A 17,694-nucleotide genomic window follows, 5' to 3' on the forward strand; every position below is an offset into this window, starting at 1 on the left:
AAAACCTACCAATTGTGACGATTGGTGCACCATTTCAGAGGCAGTTCTGTTTATTGAGATTCCACTAGAAAGATGATTCACAGTGTGTAATGATGCAAGGGCTGTATAGTACCAATTGAGCAATGAATGGATTGCTGAATAGCAATAAGTGTATGTAATGTAGCTGTATAAAGGCCTGAAACTGATTTCTGTATAAATGCACAAAACACAGTTAAACCTTCATAAACGAAGACAACAAAATTTGCAATTTGCTTCGTTATAATGAAATTTCGTTGCATTAAATGTTGACCTTTTACGGAAATAAGTACAGCCGCCGATCGATTTGCTCACACGGAAAGGGGCTGCAGAATCGGGGTGGTGCAAACTAAGCAAAGGCAGCCACGCTTCGGAGTTCACTCCAACCACGCAACTGATAGCGCTGCGCACATTAAATGCGCCTGACTAAGTGCGGCTGCGCATACGCTCAGCCGCACTTAGTCATGTGCAGCCATGGCAGAGATGCGCCCCAGAAATAGAAATGAGCGCCAACTTTGTCACCGCTTAGTTCTTGCCTCTCTCTCTCTCAAGTTTCTTATGGGATCATCTACGCTTCAGACTGATTGATCAGTACTGGCAGTTCGGTAAGACTAATGGCGTGCGAATATTAAAAACCTTAATCGAATATTGTACTATTTGGTCCAGTCTTAGGATGAAAATATGCCCTATGTGAAAGTGCAGTCGAAACCCGTGATAACGAAATTCTTGCTGGAGTGAAATATTTACTGAACCCTAACTAATGCCCGTAAGAGTCTATGCATTCCATATCTCACGGCACCAAAATTTGACAGCAATCCCACAGGAACAAAATGTTCTATAACGGCAGTTTGCGTATCAGCTTTTGTTAACACTGGCAGTGTCTAAAAACTGCTCAACTGCATTCTTAATACTCTTGAATTGCCTAAACTACCGCCACGGTGCACTTGCATGGCTCGCTGTCCTTTTTGTTTACAATGGAAGTGTGGAGCAGTTGCACCTGGCAACAGGCGACAGCAGTGGCGATTGTGGTTTACCCATAACAGGTGAGCACCGATTAAAGAAATAACGCAAAACAAAGCAGAGGCGACCTCGCAGTGGCCACATATACTGTGTGCCATTCCAGCATGTGCCAACGAGGAGCGGAATGTCTGCGTGGCATGCCGATCCATAATTGCTAACACGCAGGGGGGTGTGCAAATATTCAAGAAGTTCAAATATCGATTGTTGTATTTTTATCATTCGTATTCGATTTGAAAAATAGATATTCGAATATGCTGCTGGCAGTGCGAGAGGAAAACATAGTTCTTAGCATTTGTTTTCAAGTTGAATATTGGGGCGATTTTGTGCCTAATTTTGCGATAACTTCATGCTGACGAAATTTTGCCTGTAAAGCACATTGGCCAATAAACGTCTGAACTCTGCGGGGAAGCCAGTCTCGGTAGCAAACGGCACGGGTTTGGGGACGGCGAGCGTGCACTTACAGCACCACCCCTAATTCCGAGCTTACTGCTTGACAACAAGTGCAACCAATGACTGGCACAGGGTCAAATGCCTGGCTTGCCACCTCAGTGAGCCACGAAAAATCCCACGGTGCTTGTGGTGCACATTGTCGCGTAAGTCAAACCTGGTTATATCGAACTCACAAAAAAAACGCCCATCAGTTCGATATAGAGCATAATTCGATATAAGCCTGCTAAATAATTCGATGTCATAAAAGCGCATACCATTCATGAAATCACTTTATTCATGGAATTAGCGTAGTTTCGCATGAAATAGTCCTGCATTTTCTTCTGCTTGGGCAATTTTGCTGCCTGCGACACACGCACTTTTCCATATTGTATAAGGAGTCGGAGCAGCTGAGGCCGCAACTTTCCCCATTCGCATAAAAGCACTGGACTAGTGCAAGCGCACCAATCACTTCAGAGGATGTGGGCAAAGGACCGTTGTTGCTTTCCTCATTGTGCCCGCTTTCATTTGTGCTCGGTACAATGTCTGCAATGTAGTCGTTTTTGGGCTCTCCCCTGGTCGCGACCCCATTATTTGCACTCGCAAACTCGTCCACCGTTGATTTGTCAACAGCTTCCCGAAATTCTGACAGCTCACTCCAAGCTTAGGCAACACTGGCAACGGCTTCGTCGCATTCATCAGAATTTACAGTCATCACTGAGCACGCAGAAACCGGCACGTATGAAGAACCACTTGTGCACAGCTGTGCATACGCATTGGGCGCCACGGGCACCAGGTCGCGAGTTTTGCCGCTTTAGCCCCAATCGAGCCGAGTGCTCCTCTGAATCTTGCACGCTGCGGGGACATCCGACTTCTCACCGCACTCGACCCGATTTACGATTTCGAACTTCACAACGAAAGGCGAATTCTGCCGCTTCATCACGGCAACACTGCAGAAGGTCCACAAGGCGCAAACACAATGAACCAGAAAATCAGCGAGACAACTCGTTCTTTCGCCATCTTGCACAACGAAAGTACAAGAGCCTCTGATTGGCTGTCTGAGCAAGCACAGCGGGCGGGGCAGGATCATTTTTTGCAGGGGGTGGCGACAGCTCGCCCGACCAGCCCGAGGCAGCGCAGTCACGGTAGGGAGAGCGGTTGGATGGAGCCGCGCCAGCGGGTTTCCCCGCTATCGTGAGGGAAAGCCAACTTTTGGGGGCACTTTTCCGCTGCTTGATGTTCGATATATCGGGAGTCGCTGCTATTTTTGTTCAATGTAAGCGTAATTGATACTATATATACTCATTGTAACTATATCGTGATGAGAAATTGTTCAATATATAGAATAATTCTATGTAAACGGGTTCGATATAGTCTGGTTCGACTGTAGTGTGACTGGGGCATTACTGAGCAACACAGAAGCGGCGACCCTACTATTTAAGAGTAAAATTTCCGCCACTTTCTTTTTTCTGCGTGTGGCATTGAGGGGTTTCTCCTAAGCCTTTCTACTATGAGTGGGTCAGAGCAATGCTGGTTGAAGGCGCTGACGTGAGATTTGAAGCACTGCTGAGCGCGGTATGTTCAAACTAACTGTTGCAAATGCTTGCGCATTCCAATTACAGGGCACTTTCACCCATTGGAATACACGTAACCTTCACAGGACCACGGTGTCAGTTCTATTTGCACGGGTTCGAATTAACGCGATTCGACTGTATACCACCCCAGCTACAAGCACGAAATAGCCCCATGCAACATATGCTTCGTCGCATACCTGTTTCACTGACCTGAAAAGTGAAATCTAGCTGTTTGCTACACATATGGCAATGAGCACGACAGATTTTGCAAAACACATCAAGAAAAGCAAGCATCTGTGCCTGATCACTGTGCTTATGAAGACTAAAGCTGCAGCAATTAGATCGCTCATGAAAATCGAGCATAATGGAACACAAAGCACCAATTGACGGAAGCGACAGCAAAGTACACAGTATTTGCCATCTGGAACGTGCAAATTAGGCAGAAGCACATGGCACCTTTCATGACATGGCGTCGAATGCCGTGCACATCTTTTTAAAACGCAGCCGTCATCTGCTAGCTGCTTGAAAAGAGGAAATATCTGCAGACAGTTCAGAGAGTCCGCAGACAGTGATCTCTGGTTCATGAAAAACTAATGCGATTATGGCAGCTTTTGGACTGGCGGGCGGCACTTACAAACCTCTTCCCAAGAAAACAATGCGGGACAGCAGTCCCAAGCAGTCCGGGACTGGTAATCGGAAGAGGCGCACTACTACACATCAGTAAAGTTGACTCAAACACAGGGTTCCCTCGAATTGACCGCCTTCCATCTCGAGGCCCACAAGAGACACCGACCTCTGCTTCCGCCACCACCGCCAGAGCGGCCGCCGCCACCTCCGTAGCTGCCTCCACCGCCGAAGCTGCTGGAGCCGCCATAGCTCGAACTGGGCTCCTCTTTCCATCCGCTGCTTGTGTCTTCCTGCCAGGGGTCATCTGCAGCCGCCGTGCTGCCATTGTTGTTGTCACCGGAGCCATTGTTGTTCCAGCCGGAGTCGACAGCCCCGTTTGTGGCACCCCAGCCAGCCTCGGCCGGCGCACTGTTGGTGTGGCCTCCTCCTGTACCCCAGCTGCAAAGAAGAGTAGCATGCCTGTGTGGATCCCGTCACATTGGGAATTCTTTCCAGCATTCAAGTTGTAGCCGTATTTTCAAAGTTGTCCTTCTATTTCATTTTCTTAATTATACCACTGGACCAATCAGTGATAATGGGGTCTAGCTTTGTGCAAACTAATGAATATGATCAAAAATACTAGAAAATGAAAGGCGTTAGAAAATACAGCTACTCCTATAAACAGCAACCGATGAGTAATGCATGCTCGAAACTAATCTGGCATTGTGTTCTTGCAACAAGCTAACAATGCAGATCTACACAGCGAACTGCAGACAACAGGTCAATATATGACATAACAGGGCAGTTTCGGTTCGAAAGACTATTCACGATATCCAAACCCCCAAAATTGCTGTCGATTCCATGTGTCAGCTTTGTAGCACTAAATCAGTGGTTTGCAGTGAAGCATACAGTATTGCAGTGAAGTAGTCAACGACCGATTTTTCGGACCCTCTAGGGAACATAAAAACTTCGAAAAATTCAGGCAGTCCGAAAAAATTTATGCATGCAAAAAACCGCACCTTTTTTCTTTTTTTATCGGATCTAGAGGTAAAGGGCGAAGTACCAATCTTCCGAAACCCTGCCAAAGCATCAATGAAGGTACTATAAAAAGAGGTGTTCAAAAGCTCTGTATGCAGCCGACTGCGGGTTTATTATGTACATGTGCATCTTCGGGCAGCCGGTGTCATTGCTGCACTGGCTTGAAGAACTCGCTTGTTGTTTGGACGGCGTTCCGGTTGCATGCGATCATATTCGCCTCGATCTGAGCAAGGGTCATGTCAGCACTGTACACTGATGAAAAAGTCAACAGTGCTCGCGTCAACTCGGCGCTTGTAGGCGGCGAGGGCATTGGCTCCTCATTTTCAACATCGGAGTCTTCTGCATCCCCCACAACCTGACGGACTATTCCCTCGTCAGTCAGTTCTGCGCAGAAGTTGAGCTCGTTGTCAGCATCAACGAACTGTTCAAAAGTTATTTCTGTGGGTACGGTACTGCTTTCTGCGCTTCAATGCCATCGGTAAGGACGACGGAGTGGGGGCCATCGAAGGCAAGCGAAATCTTCAAGTTGCGAACAGTGGAGTTCGCTGACGAGCGTCGAAGCACCTAGGCCTAGCGTCGCAGAGCACACCTGACACAACAGCCCAACCACACACCACGCTAGCCAAAACGTGGCCTGCGCAAACAAACGAAATAGCACCGCTCCGGAAACTCCACCGGAAGCGGAAGTGCGGCCATTTGCGGCGATGAACATAGCCAGCGTGGCCAGACCAAATCGGTGTGTGGCGGCTAAATTCAGCTAGTTGTGCTTCAAAGCGGTGATATGCTTCAGCTGCAAGTCGATTTCCTTCGCAAGGGCGCTGTGCGAGGAGCCAAAGGGCCTTCCGTCGCGTCAAAAAGTCAGGAAAATTGGACGGCGGGGGGTTCGAGCGTCCGAAACTTCAGATGTCCTTATACATTGATTCTATGGGGCTCATGGCAGTGCCGCGAAGATGTCCGAAATATCAGGCATGTCCAAAAATTCAGTCGTTGACTTACAAATTTGACCAAGTAGCAAGCTTAGCCATGTTACTAGACCCTCATTCTAAAGTACAGTAAATTCCCGTTAAACCATACCTGCTTGGGGGGACACTGCAATTGAAGTGGTCAAATTGTCAAAATTTTCGATTTTCTGATTTTATTTTTCGCTATCCACAGACATTTACCTCGTAGTGAAATATAACAAAATATGCAGTACAAATAGAGAAAACAGCACTTTCATGGAGTGCTGTTTCGGAAGGCCCCATCGCACTGCAGATCGCCCGACTATCCATTGATGCAGCACCGCCATCTTGGTATCATCGTAAAGAGAAGAGATCGGAGCTAAACATAGCCGGAGCGACGCATTTCTCCACCACAAATAAACCAGCAAACGCAACCTAAAAAAAGGCAAACGCGGCATTGCAATTGGGCGTAGCAGTCAGATGGGGCAGAGGGCGCGCTCCTATTGGCTGTTGTAGATTTGAACTGCTGACGAATCTCCCCGCGCGCATTTGCACATCAGCGAGCTGCACGTTCCTATCAAAGTGATTGACGATTGTGGAAGCTTACGCATGTTTTCTGCGATAAGCCCCAAAGGAATGAAATTCCGAACAGCCCACGTGTACGGAAGACTACGAAAGGCGTAGAAAAGAGGGAGAAAACTACTCGTAGAAGCGGATGCTGCCAAGCTTGTTGACGAGGCACGACCCACACACGTCGGTGACTGGGAAGCGTGCCCACGTGTGCTGCTGACGACGTGACCACAGAACACCTGCCAGGGTGTCTACCAAGTTGGCATTTCCAAATTCCCCGAGTTTTCCAGGTTTTCCCCGAGTGCCTTTGCAAAATTCCCTGAGTGACGCAGAACTACGTTTTATGTCAAGATGGGCTGAAACCACATCGCCCAATGCTGTCATTCTCTAGTAAGCATATGAAACAAATAAAAAAACAACTTAACCCAGTTTGAATACTAAGGAGTAGTCTATGTTATTCAAAAAGAGAATAGAAAGGAGGAGTTAGTAATATGCACAGCAAATAAATTGTCTTCAAAAAAATTGCAAATTGAGTCGGACATTCTCAAATACGAATAAAAATGAGATGCATACAGAAGCAAATATTTTCTAATATGAGCTATTTCTATCAACTGATAGCAAGCTCAGTGGTATGAGGCCCGAACTTTGTCACAATTGAGATTCTCTCTCAAGAGCTCGTAAGTCAACCTCAGCTGCCCTGGCATACTCTTAGCCCGCGCACGATGCCTCAGTGTTGTGTTTCACTGCTTTAAAGAGTTTATTTTGGTTGGGATAATGGACACCTGCATCCCGGCATCAGCCACATTTTTTTGAGCTCAAGCGCCTTCAAAATGGCGGTAGCATGCTTCCTTTCCCGTTCATTCCTCAATGCGTAGGTTCTTTCTGTTCTTGTCCTCCTTCCGCCTCTTGTTCGCCCCATGAACCATTTGAAGCACCTTCTTGGTCAGTTGCACAGTCCACGTCCGATTTTTCCTACTCCCTAGGGGCCGCGAAAATGCCCGAAAAATCGGCCAGTTTGAAAAAATAAATGCATGTCATTTACTGCCCTTAAAGCGCAAGATATAGTCCGGCGTAACGCGCGCGCGCGGCCACGCGCGGCGCGGTTAAGCGACGTCGGTGAAAAGCGCGCACTCTACAGTCCGGCGTCACGGCGTAGCCGGCGTGCCCAGGCGCGCTTGGCGAGCACAACGCCGTCGGCGCGGACATAGAGCGTGTTCTATTTCACGCGGCTGCCGCTAGACCAGAATGCACTGCGCGCTGCAGCGGCAGCGAGCAGAAGGCAGAATGGCGGCCTGCGGTGCGCGTACTGACAGTGCGGCTGTGGTTTTTTCAACATCCGTGCGGGATGACAGCGCTAGTGAGGACGCCTGCTTGAAGCGATTTGCAACCTTCCATGTGTATACGATGTGAAACGCATGGGCTACCGCGACACAGAGCGCAAGAACAACGCGTGGGAAGCTATACGAAAGCAGTGTGGTCTCGCCACAGGTAAGCTGCATTTCGCAGCTCCTGTACTAGCTGGTGGTAGTCGCCGAGTTGAGGGCGCTTGTCGAATAGCTTTCGCATGTACATGCATGGTCCGCTTCCGTTTTTGACGTAGCCGAAATACTAGCAATATGAGTGCGATGTTCTGGCTGTCAGGCACGGCGGCCGCATTTCGATGGGGGCGAAATGCGAAAAACACCCGTGTGCTTAGATTTAGGTACACGTTAAAGAACCCCAGGTCAGAAAGAAAGTGGTTTTCGCACGTAAAACCTTATGTTGTTTTTTTCTGGCTGTCAGGACAAGTTAACGCCATCCCGCAAAAGTTTTCATTTTAGCGCACAAACAGCGCGCGGAACGAGAAGCGCGCGCGCTACCCGAACGGCGAGGGTATATGCAAGACGCGCATGCGCCATGTAAACAGCTGTTCGTCGCGGCGGTGAAGTTGCGCTCCCGGACGCACAGATGGCGCCAGCCTTGAGCTGCGCGCGCACGCCGAACTCTAGAGGAAGCAAATTTCTTGCACCCCTGGCGTCGCTAGCGCAGCGTATCCGACTTCGCCTGCCGCGGCCTGGCGCGCCGAGAACGCCGGACTATATCTTGGCCGTAAGGGCTGAAACCGCCACAGGCACATTCGAAGACGCTCTGAAGGCCTGTCAGTACACATATTAGGCATATTGGTGCTCGTACTGTAACAGGAGATATCCCAGATACACGCGTGTATAATTAAGGAATACAGTCGCCGACCGTTTATTCGGACCTCACGGGGGCTGCGGAAATGTCCGAATAAACAGGTGTCCGAAAAAGCAGATTAAGAAAAAAAAATTAAATCTTTTATTTCTACGCACTTATTCGGGCTCGGCATTAGGCTTGAAGGAATCGTGAGTGCGCCGTTGCACGCTGTTCCGTTTACGCGCAATCAGATAAGCCTGAATCTCCGAGAGGGTCGTACAGTCACTATAGGCGGCTGAAAGCAGTCACTGCTTGTGCACGCTCCGCATGCGACGGCAGCGTAGCACACGGTGCGTCATCTTCCGACTCGGAGTCATCGTCCAGCAGTGCAGCAGAAACCTGACGAATGATCTCGCCGTCGTCGAGTTCTGCGCATGTCAGTACAGCAGTGTCAGCACCTGTGAAACTGTCAAATGGGACGGTGTCCGGAATCGCAATGCAACCACTGCACAGGTCTCAGCAGAACATTTTCCTCATCAGTAGGGTGCACATCGGAAGGCGACAAATCTTGCGCCTCCCGGCACCAGCTTGCCGGCATTCCCCAGCACAGTCCGCGCGGGCACTGTCGGCACCATTAGACACTTGATGCGATGTTTCTGTACGCCGCGTTGGATCACCGGAACCTCGACACAGCACACAAAGCAAGCACCACCGTGCCGACACCAGTCACACAAACGAAAAACGTGGCCTGCTCGCAGCGTCATGGACGAAACAAACAAATCAGCTGCTGGATTGTCTTGCCATGGCTTACTAAGCTGAAACCGGAACTGCTATACGGCCACTCTATCAAACCAGGCAGAAACGATGATGAGCGGGGATTTCCAGTAGCGCCACTTCATGGGGCAGCAAGGAGGCTCCGTTCAAAACAAAAATGGCGTTCAGCAAGTCGAACTATGCGCCGGTCAGAGTCGGTGCATGATGCCCTCGATCGAGTTGGCTCAAGGAGTGTCCGAAAAATCAGACGAGAGGTTGCAAGGTGTCCGAACTTTCGGCAGTTGTTATACATTATGGTCTATGGGGAGAATGGGGGTGCCGCGAGGCAGACCAAATAAGCGGGCATGTCCAAATTTTTGGAGTCCGGAAAATCGGTCGGCGACTGTAGATATTGTGCCCCACGACAATACCCTTCCGACGCTTGTAATGCTTCGCCGCAATACTTTTGCGTATGCTTCACCATGTAACATTCCTGTATTGAGATGAAGCTGACTATCGGAAACCGGCGTTATCTAACGCATCGTGCTTTCCGAGCTTCGAAGCCAATTGCGAGGACCACAGAGGCGCAGTCTGTGCCATTGCTGACAGCAGCGAATTCTTTTAATGAAAAACACGGCACCCAAGGGCAAGAAGCTTAATAGCTAACGTCGAAGCAGCTAGGCCTAGCGTTGCCGCAGTGCTGGCTACAGCTGTTATCGGAACTGCGTGCAAGAGCGCCAGTTAGAGGCGGCGAGGTAATCAGTACGGCAGCGGTGTTGGCTTTGATTAATGCTGTTTCGGACCTGCGGTCACGGCAAAAAGTCCGGAAAATCGGACGGCGAAAGGTTCTTGAGTCCGAAATTTCAGATGTTCCGATAAATTGACTAGATGGGGTACGTGGTGGTGCCGCGAAGCCGTCCAAATTATCGGGCATCCGGAAAGTCTGTCGTTAACTGTACACTGCGAACTCCTCCAGCCGACGACTGGGCGTCAAAGACTATTTATTAAGATTCCTATCTATTACTCTAAGTGCCAGCATTGCCGCGACTTTCGACCCTTTCAACAAAATTACCACTAGTTTTCCCTGATAGAGGCACAAATTCCATGAGTTTTCCCTGAGTTTTTCCAGATTACTCAAAATCCCTGAGAATTCCCGGTTGGTAGACACCCTGCCTGCGCTACCGCGAGCGACGGTGCATTTTAGGTGCTCAAAATAAATATTTACAACAAATGAAACTGAGTTCCGTTTTCTCAGCTTTCAGTCATCCCAGTGCCATTTTACAACGAATGAAGATAAAATCATTCAGCCTCTTGCACTTAGATCCTGAATCATTGATAAGTGCAACAAATCTCATCTTTTAACAGCCCCTCATAAAAAATTTATAATGGGTTTTTTGCACAAGTCATTAGTAAGACAATATGTATAGGAAAGCTGAAAAAATATTTTATGCTCATTTTGGCATTTAAAAAATAAACTAATAGCTTTATTGCACAGATTGGGCCTTTGTGAACATGCGGATGTGAAAATCTCGGCGAACTTATGTGTAATTTGGGGATGACCATTAGCGGCTGTTAATTGTAACTGAAGAACTATAATAGCACAAAACATATTTCAGTTATGATATCACCATAACGAATCACACCTGCTTGCCAAATTTCACCAATTTATTCCCAACATGTCCCCCCTTAAGCCAGTGTTTTATCCAACGTAGTTGAGATTAATCGCTGACTCTTACCCTTTAATGTGTTTATTACCTGATTAAACCGTAGAAGTACATTGTGTACCTGTTGGTTAATGAGTGCTATTCATTTTTTGCTGTCTGCCCATCGTATTCCACAGTTGTCTTCTGCAACTACGGTTCACAGATTCTGCACTGAGCGCGCTATAAGTGCAGCTACACATTGCATGCTTATGCCATGGCTGTTGCGGAGCCATACCGTATTTACACGATTGTAAGTAGACTCGAATGTAAGTCGACCCCCCATATCACGTGGCAGGAAAAAAAAAAAAAAGCATACCCAAGGGCGCATTCGACAACGAAAAGTTATTAGTAGCTGACACGGTCACTGGACTACTCGTCTTCACTAGTGCTGCCATCATCATTGTTGCTGCGGTCCCACAGCGTGTCGTGGTCCAGCGAAATTTCACATTTGGCAAACGGCCACACCAGGGCATCTTGAGGAACAGCAGCCCACGCCGAATGCACCTTACCACACGCAGCCGTCAGGGAGGCTCTTTTGACAGGTCCGGTTGGCGTAATTCCGCGGTCTTCTGCCGCCAGCCACTCGTACTCACGGCGGAGCAGGGCCTTAAAATTAAGGTGAAGGTCCGGGCTTGTTTCATGACCATGTCGCACTTCACTGGCAGTGACCGATCACGCATTTCAGCGACGTATGCCGCAAGCTTAGTCCACAGCTCCGGAAAGCGTCCATACTTCGGCACGTGAAAAATTTCTCACTTGCCGTCGCAGGTGAAAATTTCGCTTTGCTTGCAGTCGCCTCTCTTGCACCACCCGTTCAGAAACATCGAAATTGCAGCCCGCTGCGCAATGATTTGTTTCTTCGGCGTAAAAGATGGCAGCCCTCTTGAACGCTGCTGTGAACTAGTGCCGAACAATTAGTGGGCCTGGAGCCCTCATGACTGGGGAAGCATAGAAGTAGCACGTAGCCGGCAGTCAAGTGGAACGCGTCAAACCAATGCCAATGCCTTTCAACAGAGTAGAAACCTGCGAGCGTTTGCTTTTCCATTAAAGGGACACTAAAGGTTACTATTAAGTCAACGTGGACTGTTGAAATACCATCACAGAAACCTCGAAACGCTTGTTTCGTGCCAAGGAGAGACTTATTTTAAGAGAAAATGCGTTCTGAAGCGTCCGCGTACCTCTAGCGCAGTTCAAATCGCCCGCCCTCCGATCGAGGAGTACTGACATCATGGTCTCATAGTGACGTTGCACCATCGGTGAGTAGAACGGCGTCCACAGACGGCGCTACGGCTTTTCTGCGCAAAACGCCAACGCGCGGCCAGAAACAGAGCCAAGACAGAGCCGACAGCAGAGCGAAAGCGGGAGTATGGTGGCTAGCGGAAGGAGAAACGAATTACGTCCCACATTACGTCCCACGGCACACGGAGAGTCCGTTTTCGTTAAACTATAGGCTGCGGCGAGCTCGCAGCGTGGTCTATGAGAAGCGACGAGCCTTTTCGCACTCGCAACAGGGCATGTGAGAATCGACGCAAAACTTGGCCTAGAAACGTGCTTCGCTACAGCCAGGGCTCAAAACGACCCAACCTGGCACGACCCAGATGTCGTTTCCCGCACCGCCACCAGGCGCCGCTACTATACCTCAAACTCGAGCGCAAGACGCCCATAAGCTGGTACTTCATTCTATGACGCTAACTTCGACGCTCGTCGCAATGGACCCTGACACCGACCGATTGGCTCGCGATGGTGGGCTCAACTTCAGCGATTTGAGCACCGACGAGCGCGACCTGCTGCTGAGGGCTCGCACTGCCGGCGTCGTTGCGTACTACGACGGCGGCCTCGACACCGGCTCTCCGGAGCGGGAAAGCAACGAGGGCTTCCCACGACATCACATGGACGTGGCATTGTCGCTGCTTGTTCCAAATGAAAGTTTCGTGAGCCAGCAGAACCCTCACAGCACGACGCGATAACGAAACTACTGAAACTCCAAAGCGTGCGCGGCGCAGAGTCGAGCGCGCAGAGTTGAGCGAAAACGAAACCTTTCGAACACCCATATTACTGAAGGGTAACGTCAAAATGTTATTTTTTCTTAGAATCGAATAGACGTAGACAAGTAGCATTTTTTTCCGTCTTATAATCGAATGAAATGATATTTTTAATACGAGTAGTTGAGTATTAGTAACACAAATTATGAGGAGTCCTTTCGTCATCGGGCTAGTACCGGAATGTCGCTGGGGGGTCTCAAATCGTGTCATGCATTTACCTCAATTTCTCGGTTACTAAAGCTCTGTTCGCGATTATATTGACGCCTTAGACATTCTAGAATATTGCTCTACCACTTTAACTTGAGTTTCTGGTAACCTTTAGTGTCCCTTTAACTACCAATACTCCCCGCAAGCGCCGCCGTTGAGGGTGCCGCCGCAAATGGGAAAAGCGGCGCTTCCATCAACTATCGACACCCCCCCACCATGAGTGTTGCATGCAATGTAAAACTCAAAAATGTTGAAAAACCCTTCCGAAAGCGAACAAACACGCGGGATAGCGAAAAGATAAGGGTAGGGCCATAAAGCAAACATAAAATTGTAACTATGCTGTAGCTTCCGTTGGTCTCGCTTTTATGGCAGGGCCATGTTTTGGTTTTGATTGAAGTCGACCCCCCAACCCTTCAGACTTTCAAATTTTAAAAAAGTGGTCGACTTACAATCGTGTAAATACGGTAGCTCCTGTGTCGGCGTGCACCATCTCAGACTAGTAATGGTGAACAGTGCTGAACTTTGAATATTACCTGCGGATGCAGCATGATCATGATGGGACCACACAATGTCAAACAGGCAAGTAAAGCATCGTGTTATCAGACACTCACTCACAGGTACAGACAATACAGATTTCTTTTCACTTTCTTGCTTGATTTGAAAATCCACTGGTGCTGTGGCATCCGCATTATTGAGGTTTTCCTGCACCTGCGAATACCAGTGCCCACCTGGTGGCCCAGCAGGATAACAAGCCTCAGAGATCGGAATGGCCTCCAAGCGCCCTGTGTGCTTGTGTGTGAAGCCACATCAACATCATCCCAGCACCATGCCAGAGACCGTTGTGGTGTCTTGCAACTTAGGCCTCTCGCCAGGCCAAAGCTTCGATAAGAAACACTAGGTGCTTGGCACAGAAGAAAAATTGGAGTTTGTTCGTGCTATCGGACGTAGCACAAAGAAGTAGGCGTGGGCACTCGACAGATCTACCGTAGACAATGGGGAAAGGTTCTGACTGGTGTCGTATAAGTCGCAGGCTGCTTTTTAAGTTGCGACTATAGATTGGACTTTTTACAAGTAATGCTCTAAAAGCGCACATGTAACCGGCAAATGGAGGCCTCAGGAGAGCACCTGAGATAATAAAGGAGGTGGCGCAGGATCTCCAGGGCACCCAAGTGGTAGAGGAGAAATCAAAGTTGGAAGCAGCGAGGCCTGTGAGTTGGGTCAGCAGAGGCCAACAGTGCCAGGGGGTATTCACATAAAAATTTGGCTGTCCGCGATTACCCCTGGCCCGCACAGTCTTCGGCGAGCCCCAACCCACGGACCAGTCTGGGTTCTAGCTTTGATGTCCCCGTTGCTGCTTTGGTGTCCTGGAAGCGCCGCCAATAATGGAAAACAATGACATGTTACAAATAGTAAAAACACGATTGAATAAATATAATTACGTCCAGCCGCCAACTCATGACGCTAAGTTCAGCACTACTGTGCCCCACGACTTCTGCAACACCAGTCTGAACTTTGCTATGAACAGTGTGTGGCATTTGGAATGCGTGAAGTTGCTCGGCAGCGCCGCTGCAACCGCGAAAAGATGGCTATGAGGTTGGACTTTTCGCTGCTGCCGAAGTGTCGCCTAATGACAGTGATGAGGACGGCACGAAAAGCGATAGCACAGGCAATTCAGGCCCAACAGCAGCAGAAGCTGCGCGTTACGTCAGCCTCATGAACGAGAACAGCACCCCGCAATGAAAAACGTGCCCAGCGACTTCTGCTGCGCTACCGTGCCCGTGCACGGAGAATATGCAATGCCAACGAGGAATCTGAAGTTCAAGTATTTGCAGAGAAGAGGGGGCTGGCTGAAAAGCTGGCTCGCAGCTTCAGTAAGTTTGAGGCCTCTGTCAATGCTGCTAGGCCGCCTCAGCACCAAACGAAAATAACAGGCTTTTGTCACGAAGAGAATAAATACTGCAAGCTTTTGCCCTTTCATCACACTCAGTTCTGTTTTTGATTGGTAAGTGGGTAATCTCATGCTATTTCGGTTAACCAGCACTACCTTTCGTACATACTTTTTCTGAGCTCCGACCAACCACGCTTTAACGAGGTTTCACTGTAGTGATATGCAAGAAGGTGTGTCTGCTCCCCAAACATGTCAACAACAACAACAAAAAAACAAAAAAAAATTATGGGGTTTTACGTGCCAAAACCACTTTCCGATTATGAGGCACGCCGTAGTGGGGGACTCCGGAAATTTCGACCACCTGGGGTTCTTTAACGTGCACCTAAATCTAAGTAGACGGGTGTTTTCGCATTTCGCCCCCATCGAAATGTGGCCGCCGCGGCCGGGATTCGATCCCGCGACCTCGTGCTCAGCAGCCTAACACCATAGCCACTGAGCAACCACGGCGGGTCCAAACATGTCAAGCAGCTATCGTTCCTTCATGACATTAAATAACTGCAACACAAACTTGCTACTGCTTACCATCCACAAACGAACAGTCTAACCAAGTGCCTTAAGGCGGGGAGGAGGGGATCAGAACCAACTTTCTTGTTTCTTGACAGAAAGGGCTGAAATTTGGCACACACACTGCACATTGCTATAAAGAGAAATCTGAAATTTCATAAAGGTATCTTCATTAGTTCTTGTTTTATAAGAATTTATAAGTTCCTTGCTTGTGGAAAGCCTGGCACAGTAACGAAACATGATAGGGAGCTGGGAATACTTTGCATGTTTGCCCAAATGTCTAATCTACATCAAGACACTGTTCGAATTTTTTTTTTGTGCACTAACTTGTTGCTCAACATAACACCCAGATGACTGTGCTTCACTGCGTGGAACCGTGTAGTCATTGTGAATTAAATAATGGAAAATAAAGAAACATATCAAGCCTGTCTTTAAGTACAACGCAGCTTATGGGTCACAGCAAAACAAACTACCAAAATCGGTCCAGCCATTGTGCTATGCTTTCCACAAGCGAAGTGATTGACAAAAAAAAAAAAAAACGCAACGGAGAAAACTGGCTGCGAAGTTTTAAAAGCACTGCACACTTATTAAAAAATACCAGGGCTGTAATATTTTGATTCATTGTTGCCAGGCATCTTCTTGCACCTTTGCCTTTTTGTTTGGTGGGCTTTGGATGCCTTCTTCAGGCGTTCTTTATCCTTTTCTTGAGCCCTCTGGACGGCAAGGGCACCAGAATGTACACCCAAGGTAGCACACATTTCCGAGTAAGCTCTTTGGCTCCCTGAATTATATTTCAAAACTGCCTCACTTACTGCTGTCTCTAGCGCAAAACGTGAGGCATGCTCATCCTTTGACAATGTTGACCAAATAACTGAGTACAAGCTTTCAGCTGCATTCTGGGTCCTACTTTTGCAGCGCTCCAGCAAGTGGATGTCTGAAAGACATTTATACAAAGGCAGCATGGCTTGGGAAACTTTGCTCATAAGCTTGTATTTGTGAGCAGGCTGTGGTTCTTTTTTCACTTCTGCTGCTCTCTGCTCACACCAGCTGAGAGGGCCAGGGGGCACAGCTCATGGTGGGGGTCACTGTCAGTAGATGACATGTGATAATACATGGCCATGATAGCTTTCTGCATTGCAGCAACATTGTTATTCTTGCTGATAGCCAGGCCATAGTAGTTGGTGAGCTTTTCTTATCAACTGTTGTGTGAGCCCACCTTTGCCATCCAGTGGTTCCCCTTTCTTGGCCTTGCTCACAATGGAGCGAAGGCCAGTGCCCATTTTATTTTTCACATCGTTTATGCAGTCTTCTTTTTTTGACTGCTATAAACCCATATGGCTGCTCATCTCGCAATGCCTGGAAAACACGGCTGTCTCCATCAGAGACGACTGCAGTATATTGCAGGTCGTTCTTGGCCAATAAACGGCCAAAAAGCTGCAATGCGGCCTCCACTTCCATTCGCCCAGAGCCAACTTCAGTGTTTTTTTTTTACACTGGTGCTGTTGCCTCCACTGAAAATATGTGGGGTCACTCTTCTGGGCCCAGGCTACGCCCAAGGCAGAAGTTTGACAAAACAACACTGTCCAGCACAAGCCCTGTGTGGAATTCTGTTATGCATCCAACCCCAATGTGGGAGCCGCGAGCCAAGTGCCATCATAAACAACGGCCACATTTTTAGTGAAGCCAACCTCCATCTCGCTGTACACCTTCACAGCAGCTACAGCATCTATAAAGATGTTGGCAGCCTCCCCTGCAGCAGGCTTGAACAGCACCTTCAAGTGGCCCTGGAATGTTTTGTGGTGCAAACCGCGATGGGACACATTCATTGTGCCCCAGAAATCGTTCAGGGCTGTCTGCCCTTTCCCTATTGCTTGAACAGCTTGCATTGAGCGAATGTTCACATCGAACACCCTTGCACTTTCCTTCCTTTGAGAGGGCCACTGGGACTCAATAGGGCCACAAGTAGTGCATGACAGCACCATTTTCACTGTCAGACCGAGCCTAGTATCGCAGTGCACACTCACAGAACGCTGTTGGCATCTTGGGCACAGAGTTGTGGCGATCAAAGAGTTAATCACGGAAAACTGCGCAATAATGTGCTCACTGTCACAAGGGGCCGAAATATGTTCTTGGCCTTGCTGCTGGTCCATCAAACTGAACTTCCGCTCAGTTGCGGACACTGCGCGAAGGGAG

At 48.6% G+C, this 17,694-nt stretch overlaps 1 protein-coding gene across 6 annotated transcripts in view; it reads right to left on the bottom strand.

Moving 5' to 3' along the window:
- Positions 1–17,694, bottom strand: part of LOC142560842 (ATP-dependent RNA helicase DDX4-like) — a 109,037-nt gene that overhangs the window by 62,544 nt on the left and 28,799 nt on the right. For all 6 annotated transcript variants that reach the window (XM_075673223.1, XM_075673224.1, XM_075673225.1 and 3 more), the window contains one exon: positions 3,829–4,100. In XM_075673223.1, coding sequence (XP_075529338.1) covers positions 3,829–4,100 — 272 coding nt within the window. The remainder of the gene's footprint in view (positions 1–3,828; positions 4,101–17,694) is intronic.

The sequence above is a fragment of the Dermacentor variabilis genome, chromosome 10 (assembly GCF_050947875.1).
Source record: "Dermacentor variabilis isolate Ectoservices chromosome 10, ASM5094787v1, whole genome shotgun sequence".
NCBI classification, from domain to species: domain Eukaryota; kingdom Metazoa; phylum Arthropoda; class Arachnida; order Ixodida; family Ixodidae; genus Dermacentor; species Dermacentor variabilis.